At 32.1% G+C, this 15,200-nt stretch overlaps 2 protein-coding genes across 4 annotated transcripts; both read left to right on the plus strand.

Annotated features, from left to right (window-relative positions):
- The first annotated feature begins 3,931 nt into the window (after positions 1-3,931).
- On the plus strand, positions 3,932-5,487 carry LOC111429370 (uncharacterized). Of its 2 annotated transcripts, XR_011642057.1 has the most exons (4): positions 3,932-4,239; positions 4,302-4,529; positions 4,581-4,841; positions 4,909-5,487. XR_011642057.1 is itself a non-coding variant. In XM_023065263.2 (3 exons), the coding sequence occupies exons 1-3, from the start codon at positions 4,231-4,233 to the stop codon at positions 4,743-4,745; spliced, it is 402 nt and encodes a 133-aa protein (XP_022921031.1). In that variant the 5' UTR covers positions 3,932-4,230; the 3' UTR covers positions 4,746-4,886. The 2 variants fall into 2 exon arrangements, 1 of the variants encoding a protein (XP_022921031.1); XM_023065263.2 differs by lacking the exon at positions 4,909-5,487 and having other exon boundaries at positions 4,581-4,886.
- Positions 5,488-6,267: 780 nt separating this feature from the next.
- On the plus strand, positions 6,268-14,957 carry LOC111429366 (caprin family member). Of its 2 annotated transcripts, none has more exons than XM_023065257.2 (5): positions 6,268-6,637; positions 6,755-7,089; positions 7,156-7,360; positions 7,412-7,762; positions 14,323-14,957. In XM_023065257.2, exons 1-5 carry the CDS (start codon positions 6,464-6,466, stop codon positions 14,731-14,733), a joined length of 1,476 nt encoding a protein of 491 aa, XP_022921025.2. In that variant the 5' UTR covers positions 6,268-6,463; the 3' UTR covers positions 14,734-14,957. The 2 variants fall into 2 exon arrangements, with proteins under 2 accessions (XP_022921025.2, XP_022921026.2); XM_023065258.2 differs by having other exon boundaries at positions 7,415-7,762.
- The last annotated feature ends 243 nt before the right edge of the window (positions 14,958-15,200 follow it).

Raw genomic sequence — 15,200 nt, forward strand, 5'->3', positions numbered from 1 at the left:
ATCGAAATCACAAAATGCCCAATTTCAATTCTCTACCGTTAACTTTATACAGCCCTCGGAATGACACCGTACCGGCTGTTGTTTATGCACGTGTGAACGCTCGAAAGTCTAGCCCACAATATAAAAAAATTAATTTAAATTAAATCGACTATAATTAGAGAACAGTTTGACGGATATTAATGTTTTATATCTCAATCGAAAGTTTGTGTTTGGCTGAATGCTGTTATCGAAATGCCCGATTCGAAATATTTAAGGATTTTGATTAAAATACAACAAACGAATTAATTAAACACATTAATTATCTCCTTAACTAATTGACCAATTTTAGTCAACATCTCGATTGAAAGTATGATCTACAATGAATGCGAAGGTGGAAATGCCAGATTTCAAAATTTACTAATTATGTGCGTACAGCCATTGAAATGACCCCGCGAGAGATTTCGAATCGGGCATTTCCACTTTCGTATTGGTCAAAGATTAAGCTTTCGAATGAGATATTGTTGATCGAAATCGGTTGACTGGTTTTCTTGTTATAATCAAAATACTATACATGTAAAATCCTATCTAATTGGGGGCTAGAAAAATTTGGGGCTAACCTCGCATAGGTCATAATGACTAAGTACCTGTCGTTAGATAGACTGTGTGTCTATTAACTATGTACAAGGGTGTCGCCAGATAGGAGCAGAGATAGATTCGGAAAAAAAATTGAATAGAATATAAGATACAAATAGATTCTAAAAATCTATTTGAAATGTTAATAATCTGTTATCGCATTTAAATAGAGAGCATGAGAACTAAATAAGTTTAGAATTGAGATTCACACTTTTTAAATTTGACATAATATTAATTTAATTTTTTAAATTTGTTATTAAAAGACTTCAAACCACTTAAATATTATAATTAGGATACTTATTAGTTAGTTTAACGTTATTTTGGAACTTAATAACACATATTATTGATGAAAATCCCTTGCGTACTTAGAAAGTTTTAACATCAAAAGTTCATAACGTAGGGTGAAATATTCGTCAAATCCTTTGGTCAAATCTGAATGAGAAGAATAATAAACCTTATTTTGGAGAAATTCAAAAGATTAAGGTAGAAATGCAATTGATGGGTACTTGTGGGTGTGCAATGGGCACGTTTCCACTCGGAAACAAAAAAGAAGGAAGTACGGTAAGGTTGTATCGTTTCGAACAGGTAACTTTTTTGCATATTTTAAGTTACAAATCCATCGAATCCACCTGGCCTCATGCGAAAAGTAGTATATCAACATCTGGCCGTACTAAAAGTCATCTCTCAGGGAATCTTGCCAGATATATTTTCCACAAATCGTGCACAGCGAAGAAGAATCTGTACTTAACTTACAAAGCGGTGGCTCTGTACTTAGATTAAATAGCTTAAAATTACCAAACTTCAAGCCTTTGTGCAATTGTTATCAAACCGAATTTTAAAAAACTATTATCACACTCAGAAAGAGCGCTCTTTAATTTATCTTAATCCGGGTTTTTGTTGGTAAATATCTATCGGCGTCATGCTTAAATCGCCCTTAATATACATCCCTACACGCAAAAATACTTAATTACTATTCCTTTAAACAACTTTCTTATTTGATAGGAGGAAAACTATAGAAGTATAGATCTATCTTATCTACAATTTCTGCTCTTTCTAATGATGTATAACACGCGGCTATCGCTGCTTGGTGATAGAGTTTTTTCCTGGTGATATAAGAAAGTTATTGATCCCAACAATGTTTAAAAGTAGCTAAAACGTGTGAATTTGATAATTTTTTGACCAAAAACGTCCTTGTGCAAGTCTATAACTTCAAGATATACTTCTATAGCTTTCCTCATATCAAATAAGAAAGTTGTTTAGAGGTAGAGCAATTAAACATTTCTGTGTATAGAGATGTATATTAAAGGTGATTTAACCATGATTCTAATATATATTGACCGACAAAACCCGAATTAAGATATTTGAAGGAGCATTCTTTCTGATTGTGAACACAGTTTTTTAAAATTCGGTTTGATAACAATTGCACAAGGGCTTGAAGTTTGGTAATATTAAGCTATTTTACGTACAGAGCGGTGTTCTTCATCTTTTATTGATCTTAACATCAACATATCGGCAAGCGAGGACCGACGATTTCATAGAGAAAGAATCAAGCTTTCAAATGGTGTATTTAGTTTTCCGCTATCTCTAATAATAAGAAAGATATCAGCTAATAAAATAGATATGAAATTACGGGTAAAAGTTTGTTGCTATCGTCACAAGGGTTATTTATTTATTTTTATTTTGTAACCATGTATAACCATGTGTAACACATGTCTTTTTTAATAACTATTTTAATTTAAGTAAACTACTATTAAATAAGCTACTATACTTATTTATATTTACAACATAAAGATATTTCAGTCGTTTGACAGATCAATTGATACACAATCTATTAACACAAAGTCTATTAACACACATTTTGCTAGAAACAATTCTATCTAACGACAGTTAATTGTCGTTATGCATTGATAGCCTAAGAAATAAGGTTTTCATCCGAAAATATGTTGTAATCTCAATAAGTTTAGTGAAAATAACTTTTTATTTTGTGCATGGGTATCTATCATTAACGCCTCTTTTGACTCATTTCCTATCGATAAAAAAAAAATAATCGATTTTTAAGACAGACTCCTAATCTTGAATTATTCTTTTTTTTTAGCTTATGATTGTTTTAATTCATTCCTACGTTATTTTTGATACGTTCAAGTTGTAATCACCAAGTTTAAAAAACTCATATCTCAAACAGTAATTAAGATATCGAGACGTAATAAAAGCCATTTTATAGCAAATTTAACGCAGTTTTAACGTACCAAAAATAATTCCTTTATTCCTATAAATCCCGATGATACGATTTTTTCAATACATCTCTGTCATTATTTCGGTTATATTAGGTAGACACAAAGTTTCTCGATATCTATATTATTTATGCATCTGAAGGCAAAAGTGCAAGAGAACAATATTGTTAAGAATGAAATTTGCTACATCTTTCTAAAAGTCTTTTTGTAATACGCTCTGATATCCCAATGTTACCATTAATAACTTGTAAAACAACGAAATTCATCAAATTGCAACAGGAAAAGAAAACAATAAAATTGGCTACAACTTTTGTTCTAAAAGTTTTCTTGTAGACTCCCGAGTATTACTATTAATAACTTAAAAAAGGAATAAATTATCGAATATTTAAGCAAATATACAAGAGAGCAAAATTATTAGGAATAAAGTTTGTTGCAACTTTTGTTGTTAAAGTTTTTTATAACATGCTCCCATTCCCTAGTGTTACCATTAACATCTTGTAAAACTAATAATTTTTTTACTGCTGAGTGAAAACCTAGGGAATTCGTTCGTCGTGAATAATTTCTGGATGTTGTTGTTGTAATTTTTTTATCATTTCATGTTCGATAGTTTTGATCCAAGTGTTTTCGACTGTTTCTAAATCTTTAAATTCGCTTGGTTCATATTCTATTTGAAGTTAGTAATTTTTATCAAACTTTTTCTATAATTTTTGTGTGATTTAGAATAAATTGAATCTGCTTATTCAGATCTTAGGAAAATGATCTTCACCTGCAAGTTCCAGGTGTATAACTCATGTATAAATATTGAGCTGAACACGGTATCGTTCTATTCTTAATATTCCGCACATTTTGAACAATTTCTACAAAATCACATTTATTTGTTAGGCTATCTTATCTAAAATTATAAACCCGATTTACATAACTCTTATTTAAAAAATTCAAACACAGCCGTAAAATTTTTATTTACGTTAACAATTAGCAACTCTTCCTTTCCTTTCACTTCACTTTCTTTTATAAATCATTCAGTTATAGAAAAAAAGTTTATCGCCTTATTATTAACGAATTCCGAACGCGATTTATAAAAACAATGAGTTTTCATTCAGTTAACAATTAAGCAAAAAAGAATTCGCTCGAAATCGTTTATAACAATAAACTCGTTCGGTGAACTTGCTGCTGGCTCGACAATAACAAACGGTTTCTCCCCGTAAAGAGACCGAACGACGCCACACGTAGTGAAAGTACGATGATAAGCGCGCGGAGAAAGGCCAAGGGAAAATTTCTTCAACAGTCGTCGTCAAAAATCGGAATAATTCAATAGCGGTTTATTCTCGAAGAAGAAAACCTTTAAGTAATCTGCACGAACAAGTACAGTTATAATTTGATACAAGAAATGAGTAAGGTAATAAATTATTATTTAAATAATTTTTTTATAATTAATTTTTGACGGCGTTTTTTTTTAAGATGTTAATTACTATATTAGATAAATTCGTGTATATTTTGGTTTGTACCGCGATTACAACTCAAGCGTTACAAATGGTTGGGCTTATTGAAGGACCAAAAGCTCTCGGTGAAATTAATTATGAAATAAATAATGGCAATTATGAATTTGGATTAAGAATGGGCGATGAAGAAAATCGAGGAAAACGACATACAGAGTCAAATACGGCGATTATGAATAACATTTTGAATGTACATTTTTCTTTATTTCAATTTTAAGTAATCACACTGAATTTATTTTAGCTTCCAATGGATACCCTTCAAGCATTCGAGAATTTCTTAAAAAACGCTAAACCAGCTTTGGATAAATTGCACGAAATTGCTGAGAAACGAATGAAACAAGCTACCAAAGTGCAAATTAACGACCAAATTCATCAACAACAAAGACTTATTAGGCGATATAAATGAAGCTTTAGATAATGTTTTTAAATTAGATTTAAATTATTGTTTTTATTTGTTGTAGCGTTACATGATGTACCTTGCCAAATATTGTTATTCGTATAAGTAAGTTTTTATAAAATTACTTGGTAATAAAATTTTCTTATATTACGTTATTTTATAATTATTTTAGAACAATAACATGTCAAACAATAACAAAAAAATCAATGTATGTATGTAGATTGGCTTAATATCATGCCTACCTGAGAAATCATGTCTTACAGAAATCTTCTATAATCGAACATACAGTGTTGGATTAAATCTTTTATCGAGTACATCAATCAAATTCGCCTTAAAATGTTTTTAATATCTTGATGATATTTCAATTCGTTTACGAGATACGATGTTCTAAAAATTTGTATTTTATATCAATAACGTCAAACATGCAGACTTGGATTTAAATAATCATAACAACGATAATTATGAAAAATAAGAAATGTTTATGGCAGATTAAATATACAGTATATTTGCTTTAAAAGTTTACTATTTCATGATGATATCTCAATTCGTTTTTGAGCTACGATTTTATAAAATTTGAATTTCATAACAATCAAACATGCAGACTTGGATTTAAAAGCTATAACAACGATGATTATGGAAAACAGGAGCAGAATTATTTATGGTGCATTAAATCTTCATCAAATTTGTATTCACATATTTTTTATTTTATGTAGATATCTCAATTCGTTCTTGAGGTACCATTTTTTTAAATTAATATATCATATCTAACAATCAAACATATGTACACAATATGTAGTTGGATTTAAAAAACCTTTTAATTTTTTATTTTAAAGTTCTTTGAATTTAAATGCAACTTTGCACAATTATCTCTCGAAAACTAATCGAGATTTTTTAATTGAAATCGTTAAATAAGCCTACATAAATGAAATCTCGTAAGTTTAGTGTAATAATTTTTGAACATAACCTAAATACAGTTATTTAAATCATGTCTGGAAAGTTGTTTATTGCAGGCGAGGAATATTAAGAGTACGAGGCCCTAGGCCATTAAATAAATTTGTGTTTAATCATTGGATTGAAATTTTATTTTGTTTTATTTGTTGTTATAAAAGTCGGTAAAGTAGAATTAGTAGATATTGGACATCTGTTATCAACGAAATTAATTAGACACAAAATATTGTTTATTTTATTTCAATTCGTAATAATTATAATGTAACACAATATATATAATTTTACATATAACGTAAAACAATAGTTTATAAAAACAATTGTAATGTAGACTTAATTTAGAGTTGAAGAATAAAAATGGCCGGTAAAGAAGAAATTTACGTTTCGAGCGAAATTATTTAAAATAAACTTAATTAATACGAAATAATTTGTTGTTAATTTACACACTACAAACAAAACGATTATTTAAAATTTCATCTAAAACTAAAAGTATTTCATCAAATTTAGGTGTAATAATTTTAAATTTGGCGGTACAATATCATTTCCGTTTTCGCAAGTACAATCAGCGCCACTTTCGGCAAAAAACGTTGTCACCCGGTGACATTTCCGTTCGGTCGTGTCGGCTTTTTTGATGTGCCGCGTCTCGATCCGTCATTATAACCGTAAGTTAACGTTCCAGAAGGCTCAGAATCAAATCGTAAGTTGACGCACGGCTCGGCCCCACAATCAGTAAAGCACCGCGTTATTACGAATCCGCAACGGCCCCCGCGGACACAACCAAAATGCCATCGGCGGCTAACGTCAAAATTGACAAGCAGCAAATCGCCGGCGAGGGTTCTACCAACGCTACGGTCGTGGTGGGCGACCCCTCAGTTACTGGCCCCAATTCAACAAACCCCTTACGACAAGCCATCATCACCATCGAACATAAAATACGAAATTTAGAGAAACGAAAGGTGAATTTTAATTTTTCTTATTTTGGTTGTGAAAGTTTGAGTGTTTGTCCTCGCCGCTGTTACTCGCCCAATTACTTTAATATAAATGCAATATTTTTTATTACTTAATTATTTTAGGCAAAATTAATATCATATAAACAACTACAAAGTTCTGGAAAGGAACTGAATCAAGATCAAAAGACGGCGATAGCGAAATTTGACGAAGTTGTACAAACGCTGGATTTTGCTCGCGATTTATGCAAGCAATTTATTGGATTGGCGCTTGTTTCTGAAAAGGAAGCGAAAAAGCAAGCGCGGAAAGATGCTTTGGCAAAAAGTCAATCTGAATTGGCCAAAGTGCGTGAAGTACTTCTTGTGCAGGACGCCTTAACTCAAATGGGACAAGAAAATATTAGGGACGATTTTCTACATGGAAGGAATGGTGCTGCACAACTCAGCGAGACTGATTTGAAGTACCTAATTGATTTTCAAAGAAAGTAAATTACCTATTATTTAAATTTAATATAATTTTTTTATAGATTATTAGACGATTTGTATACGAATGTAACTCCGAAGCATGAACCGGGTGATTCTCAAATATTTTGCACCCAAATTCAAGGCGCTGCAGAACATTTGCTTGCTGTTGTTGATGGTAAACCAAAGGAAATCTTTGGAAGCACTTACGGACATATAAAAGACATCATTGGGAAGATTCACGAAAGCGGATATTTCGATCAATCCCAGGTTATTAATTTATAATAAATAAATTTCGTAAATATTTGAATTGATTTTTAGCAGGAACAATTTGTTGAAGTTGTTGATGTTGAAACTGAAGAAGGCGTCGTTGAAGCCACCCCTTCGTTGGAAATAATTAACCATGAGATGATTGAATCGATTGACTCGATTACGATCGAGGCTCGGCCGCCACCGCCGCCACCCGTAGTTCAACCTTTAACGCCTGTTCAACCACCGCAACCGGTTGAGCCACCTCCGATGGTGCCGGTAATTCCGGCCGATCAACAACCTATTTATTATGCTGCCGCTCCGCAACATCAGCCCCCCCAACAACCGCAACAGCAACCACAACAACCACCTCCAAGACCACTTTCCGATGTCTTAGGAAATGGAAGCTTCACTTTTTTGCAGGTTGCTAATAATCTATCTACACGTTTTTTCTATTTCATTCTTTTCAGTTTTACTATTTAAACCTTCAATATTTAAACTATTTTCATTAAATTAATATTTCACCTCTTATTAAGGGCGACGCGTTTATACATTTGGAGATTTTTTCATTTAATTTAATTAACATTTTGTTCATTCATTTCATAATGGTTTATACTATAAAAATATATAGGTGTATCTAAATGACGTTCCCAAACTTCAGGCAGTGATTCTTTAGCAAATTTTAAAGGTATCCCATAAGGGATACCTTTACACGTTAAAGACAGGAAAAATTAGTAGCGCCAGGAATCGAACTCAGGTCTCTCGTTAGCCGTTAGAGGTCAGTGCAACCGTCCTGTCTTTAACGTCTAAAAGATATCCATCCCTCCTTTCATTTATAATATGTTACTTACACGTTTAATAATAATTGCAATTAATGTTCATATACAGGTATATCTGAATGACGTTTCCAAACTTCAGGTGGTGATTCTTTAGCAAATTTTAAGGGTACTTTCTTATATGAACTGTGAGCGACTACGATTCCCCTAGGGAACTACGCCCCTTCAAAAAATTTTTTTTTTCTCTAAAACCATAGTAGGGCACGTTTCCAGCCTATTTGTACTTTCAATCTTCCCTTTTAAGTTACTAGTTTAAAGAACGAATTTAATTTACGAAAAATTTCGTTTATTAGAAAGATGAAAATATTCTAAAACTTTTTTGCTCCTCTGATGTTTTTCGAAAATTTTATAGTTTCTGAGAAAAAAAATAATTACTTAATTATTTTTATTTTTTTTTTATTTTTTTGTATACTTATACAGGGTGGTTCAAATTCGATGTCCGAATAGGCTAACTCGGAAACTATAAGAGTTAGAAAAAAAGTAGCTTACATGTCATGATCTCGTTTTTCGAGAAACTGCTAATGCCGAAAACCTCATAGCGCTATCGTCTTTTGTTTTTCCCCTAGAGGCCAAAATTGGAAATATCGTAAAACCAGCAAGTGCAATTATCTTCGTTATTATTATAGGTGGAGTATTATAACTAAGACATTATATGGACACTTTTTTATAGAGGATTGGATGACGTAGTCAAAAAAATTTTTTCGGTTTTAGATTTTGAGATATCATCACAATTTTCGTTTTTTTAAATGGAAACAACCACTGATTATTCGCTTATTAAATTCGTTATTTTTTTCTGATTACAAAAATATAGGGTTCGACAGGTCTATTTCTTATTGTTTTAGAATAAAGCCAAAAATAAACTTTTTTTTAAATTTCCATCTAGTGTCATCGACGAAATTAAATTTACAGTTTCCTGTAAATTATGGTACTATAACTAAAAATTAAAAAAACAAATTTCTGATGTTTGAAACAAATAAATTTGTTGAACTATTTAATTTATATATGTTTTACACAAAAGTTGGAATAGATTGCATTATTTCACATTTTTTATTAATATTTAATATTATTATTAAATGACTTAATAAATTATTGATAGATGGCGCTCATATATTTTTCTTTTGAATTCAAATAAACATAGCAACATTTGTTTGTATTCAAAAAGTGTCACTTTAAAAATCCTGTAATAATATTAAATATTAATAAAAAATGTGAAATAATGCAATCTATTCCAACTTTTGTGTAAAACATATATAAATTAAATAGTTCAACAAATTTATTTGTTTCAAACATCAGAAATTTGTTTTTTTAATTTTTAGTTATAGTACCATAATTTACAGGAAACTGTAAATTTAATTTCGTCGATGACACTAGATGGAAATTTAAAAAAAAGTTTATTTTTGGCTTTATTCTAAAACAATAAGAAATAGACCTGTCGAACCCTATATTTTTGTAATCAGAAAAAAATAACGAATTTAATAAGCGAATAATCAGTGGTTGTTTCCATTTAAAAAAACGAAAATTGTGATGATATCTCAAAATCTAAAACCGAAAAAATTTTTTTGACTACGTCATCCAATCCTCTATAAAAAAGTGTCCATATAATGTCTTAGTTATAATACTCCACCTATAATAATAACGAAGATAATTGCACTTGCTGGTTTTACGATATTTCCAATTTTGGCCTCTAGGGGAAAAACAAAAGACGATAGCGCTATGAGGTTTTCGGCATTAGCAGTATCTCGAAAAACGAGATCATGACATGTAAGCTACTTTTTTTCTAACTCTTATAGTTTCCGAGTTAGCCTATTCGGACATCGAATTTGAACCACCCTGTACACGAAAGTTGGAATAAATTTTTAATGAAAAATCTTAATAGGCTTTCCAATTTTTTTCAGAAATATTTGTGACATTTAAATATCAGTGTTTTTCTTACTATTGTTGTTATTTTACAAATTAATTTTTAAATAAAGTTCTATCGCATTTACGCTCATCACTCGACGTTTCAAAATTTTGAATAAAACAATGATAATAGTAAGAAATATACTTACATTTAAATGTCATAACTATTTCTGAAAAAAATTGCGAAGGCTATTAAGATTTTTTCATTAAAAATTCATTCCAACTTTCGATTAACAACCCTACAGCTTAACAGTTGGTGTTTGCTTATTTCATTTTTTTCTCGGAAATTATTACATTTTCGAAGAACATTAAAGAGACAAAAAAGTTTTGGAATATTTTTATCTATCTAAGTGAAATTTTTCCAATGTATTTATAATTTTTGTAAAAAAAATCTAGGCATAACTTGAACGGGGTGGTTACGTTTAGTAACTTAGAAGGGAATACTGAAAGTACAAATAAGCTAGAAACGTGCCCTATTATCAGCTAAACTTATTCAAAAAATTTCATTTTCCTGTTGTTTATAGTTCTTGAGAAAAAAAATGAAGCTAAAATTTTCCACCATTTTTGGAGGGACGTAGCTGTCCAGGGGAGTCGAAGTCGCTATAGTTCATATTGGAAAATACCCTTAAAATTTGCTAAAGAATCGCCCCCTGAAGTTTGGGAACGTCATTCAGATACACTTGTATAAGCACCGACATTCGTAACATTTCACGAACCTCAATCTCAAATTTAGATCATAGTCGCAAATTGTGAATTTTTGAGATGCATAAGTAGCTTCTTGGTATCTAGGTTCTACGCAATTTTTAATTTCGTTGTTTGATGTTCAGACGGTTATGTCGCCAGGTATTTGAATTAGTCTACTTTTCGAATGCGGCCAGGTTCTTTGTTGTTATCATCAATTTGTTTTTTCTTCTTCTTTATTATATTCAACGGTTACATTGACTAACCGTTGTAACCCTTCCAAGTTGTCATCAATCAAGATTGTGTCACTGGTGTATCGGATGTTGTAAATCCATAATTTTAATATCAATCTCAGCATCATCAAGTGCTTCTCGCAATACTACTTCTGAGTAAAGATTGAACAGGATTCTGATCAGAATGCTATTGGAAAGATTATTGTCGAATTTTATCCCAGGAAATCTGATGCCCAAAACGGATTTTGTTTTTAAGAAACTCTATTGTGCCTATTTCTTATCTGAAGCCAAACTGGATATCAGCCGTGTCCCTTTCACGTTTTTAATTTATACATTGATGAATTATTTTAAGGAATATTTTTAGAGTATGGTTCATAAGACTGATGAGTCGATATTTTTTACAAGTTCTGGACCTATTTACTTCAGGTAGTGGGATAAAGATAGGTTGTAGCCATTGTTGAGGGTAGTAACCAGTATCATAATTTGTGTTAAATATTTTACATAAAGTGGAATTTGAACTAGTTATGCATTCGTTGTTTTCAGATATCTTTGTGAGCTCGCTTCCGAATAGTTTTTCAATATATTTTTGCCAAACTTTGTTTTTCTCTTGAGAGTCGGAAACTATCCATCTGTCTTCGCCGACTAGCATACCCCTCTTGCTCTTTCTGGCAACACCAGATGTTTCCTTTAACATTTTGTGTAATTTGAAGGTGTCGTGTTGGTTTTGGATATGTTTGGTCTCTGCGCATTCTTGTTTCAACCATTCATTGGTGGTTGCTATTCACACCACTTATTAATTAAATCTTGCTAACTTAGCCGATTTCAAAAACATTGTCCGTCTTTATCGTATCGTACCGTCCATTGTATCGCGGATGTATTTATGTGGAAGTCGGCCGTGTTCACTTGTTGTAGTTGTAATAAAATGAAAGTTTAGCGGTGCGTCCCTCAAGGCCGCTAACGCCGAATCTTTCTAGGTCTAGTGATAGCGTTTGGTTAATTCCGGTTTTAGTTGTTAATGGCCACTAATTATCGTTGTCCGCTAGGAACTGTTAAAACACATACATTCGAGCCTGAAAATAATTGAAATTTGTGTTCTTATTGCGGCTAGCCTCTTCAATTTGTTAGCTGTGTCCTTGGTAATGTGAACCAGTCACACACTGAAGAATACCATTTGATAAAAAAAAAACAAAGACCTTTCAATAAGGAACGAAATCAGCAAGGAGGTGAACACGAAGTACGTCGCGACAACTAACAGAGAGGATCTAACGAACTTACTTTTTACCTACACTTTTGTTATTGATTTGATAGTATATGTGACCTGGACTATGGAAAGGGGGTTTAGGTGTCAAGAGGTCGATTTTGAAGTTTTGAATCTTCTAATAGTGTAAAGTGCGGTCTTTTTATTAAACTTAACCTCAGCTTCGCAACTATCTTCGCGGCTGAATTATTTGCATCGAAAGTTTAGTGTCTTTAAAAATTAGAAATGTAAAATTTAATTTTAGATTTTTTTTTCGTAGAAATAAAATTATATTTTCGCACATAAACCCCCTTTCCGTAGTCCAGCTTTTAGCCACACTATGGGTACTACTTGCAAAATATTTGGCAGTAATATGTTTTAGGACATTTTCTACACGATGGTGATATCATATTTTCAATTGGACGAATTATTTCAAAATGGCGACTGTCAACTTTTTTTTTTTAAATAGAATGCCAAAATTTTTTTATTATTGAGATCCTAAAAACATTCTTTTTACGATAGTATTTTGTTTTTCTTAAAAATTCATTTCTTTCCCCATCAAAAAGCAACCTAACATTTTACCATAGTGATTATTTATTTTTATGTGGTGGGCACTGGTTAACAACAAAATCTTTGTTTTACGTTTCTATAAACTTTATTATTAATTACACTTAAACTTAAATACATATAAATTGCGATTAGTTATATAGCGAGAATTACGTAGGGAGCCTTGCTCCGCGTGAATTGAAGGGGTACTGTTTCGGTGGGTGTTAAATCGAAGACTGACTGAATAACTGATACGAGTTGAGCTCGCAGACTCCTTCTTTATTTTAGGTTATAACTAAAAACCCTTTAAACACCGAAATATACACCCCAACGCATTCTCACACCTAACTCAACCCAATAAATAATGCGATAAAAAACCCTAATCTTGCGACTCAAGACACTTCAAATCCAGACTAAACAAATGAGGCGATACAAATAAATCTAATATGAACGAACTAATATAATATAAATCTATCAAATCTAATATAAATTAACCAATATAATATAAAATCTAACACATAGTGTGGCTAAAAAAAATAAGGCGCTTGAATCAGGCTGTATATTACTTGCTTTTGTATTATGTTTTGTATCTCTTGCCATTGTTCCATTCTTAGTAATAATGATTGTTTAAATTAGAATTTATCTACTGCTTCTAGTCTCTTCTTATATGTATAAGAAAAGCAATTTTTCATAAATATACTACAGCGGCTGGAGAAGCACTACAATAATTTATTTGATATGTTATTTCTGTATACAGCATTTTCATGTCAACAGATGCGTATGTTAACGTATCGAGGTCCGGGAGTCCATAACGAGTCGTTACCATTCCATGTCACGCGTACTTTTTCGGTAAATCTTTTTTCAGATATCTTTCGATTACGTTTATTCTTCAAGATTGAGCGAAGATGTAAAAGAGATAAGCAGATAGATAATTCGACACCTTGTCGTTCGCTTTAAAGACGTCTTCTGCTTTACTGTATTAATAACGGGTATGGGCGTTGTGGTAAATTATTGTGGACAAAATCCAAACTAGGTACGAGGAATTTTCGTCACGATGTTTGTTTGATGCCGCAGTTGCTTTCTATGGTACTTGGTCGTTTCCTAACGCACTTCTTGGGCAAGGTTCTCACTTAGGTTGATTTTGTGGCCACCATCATTTTCTGGTAATCATCGTGACATAGGTTGTTGTTAGCTTTACTGTTAACTGCTTTCAAGTATTTGCTGATATCTTTGGAATATTGCGCTGTGAGGTTGGTAAACTGTTGAGCGGATTGTTTGGACAGACTTTGAAGTTAGTCAAGTCCGGCTCACCGCACTTTTTGGGTACTAGTACTTTAGTTGTCCGTATGTCAATGTGTAGCTTCACTCAATACAATTTTTATTTCATTTGAAGCACATTATATTAGCACTTTGAAATAAAACAAGATTCATCTTGCACAGACATAACCAGATGTGTTAAGTTTAGCCTTAATTGGAATGAATTATTAGTATGTTTTAATTATAAATCTTTAATTTAATAACATAATTTAAAGTTGTTTGTTTTAATTTTAGGATTCAGAATTAGACACTCCACCAGAACAAATTCCAAGTCAAACATTTACCAATCAAAGTTATGTGCAAGGTCCGCCGCCTCCAATTCCAATGCCCCCACATTTCCAACCGTATCCGCAGCCGATACCTCCTCAACAACAACAAGCGCAGCAGCAGCAACAACAACCCCCACCGCCTCAACAACTTTCGCCGTCCGTTCCTCAACAAACCAATAATTTGGATGAGGCGAACCATCATGATCATCAAATGAATGACGTACAAAAGCAACGGGGTGGTCGTCCGCGCGCTGTTGGCGGGAATCAACAACAACCGTTTTACGCGAATAACAACGGATATAGTAATCGACAGCGGCAAAATAGAAACGGCCCAGGACCGAGGTCATCGAATAATAATAACAGACATAACCAATAGCCAACGGAGCGCGACCTTCTTTCCTGTTTCCTAACTAATAATAACAATAGCATTTTCCAAGAAGCAGTTGTGTGAGAAGTTGAGATGTGTACAACGTCAATTTGCACGCAAATGCGAAAAAGGCGATATAAAGATGATGATGGACTAAAAAAAATTAAAAAAAAAAAATGAGACCGGCATAAATTATTAACAATAATGATAATAAAATTAAAAATAAAAAGAATAATTGGAAACGGGGATAACCACCTGTAAATCGAAATTGCGTTAAGTTATTATTATTTTTAGTTCATTTTGGGTCCCGCATTATAATTGTACATGTGTAAGTGAATGCAACACTGTTTAACAATTTTTCGTTTTCCTCAGTTAATAAGTGTAGTGTAATTAATTACTCATTGCACAACTGTATTCAATTTATACAGGGCAGTGTAAATATTTACCGTTTACGCATTTTATGTACTACTATTACT

Source organism: Onthophagus taurus, chromosome 11, assembly GCF_036711975.1.
Source record: "Onthophagus taurus isolate NC chromosome 11, IU_Otau_3.0, whole genome shotgun sequence".
NCBI lineage: Eukaryota > Metazoa > Arthropoda > Insecta > Coleoptera > Scarabaeidae > Onthophagus > Onthophagus taurus.

Excerpts from the sequence above, each read along its gene's own strand:
- LOC111429370 (XM_023065263.2), top strand. Across the intron at positions 4,530-4,580 it reads TTATGAATAACATTTTGAAT|CTTCCAATGGATACCCTTCA; the intron begins GTACATTTTTCT and ends AATTTATTTTAG.
- LOC111429366 (XM_023065257.2), top strand. The coding sequence starts at position 6,464 with ATGCCATCGGCGGCTAACGTCAAAATTGACAAGCAGCAAATCGCCGGC. Across the intron at positions 7,090-7,155 it reads CTCAGCGAGACTGATTTGAA|ATTATTAGACGATTTGTATA; the intron begins GTACCTAATTGA and ends ATTTTTTTATAG. Across the intron at positions 7,361-7,411 it reads GATATTTCGATCAATCCCAG|CAGGAACAATTTGTTGAAGT; the intron begins GTTATTAATTTA and ends ATTGATTTTTAG.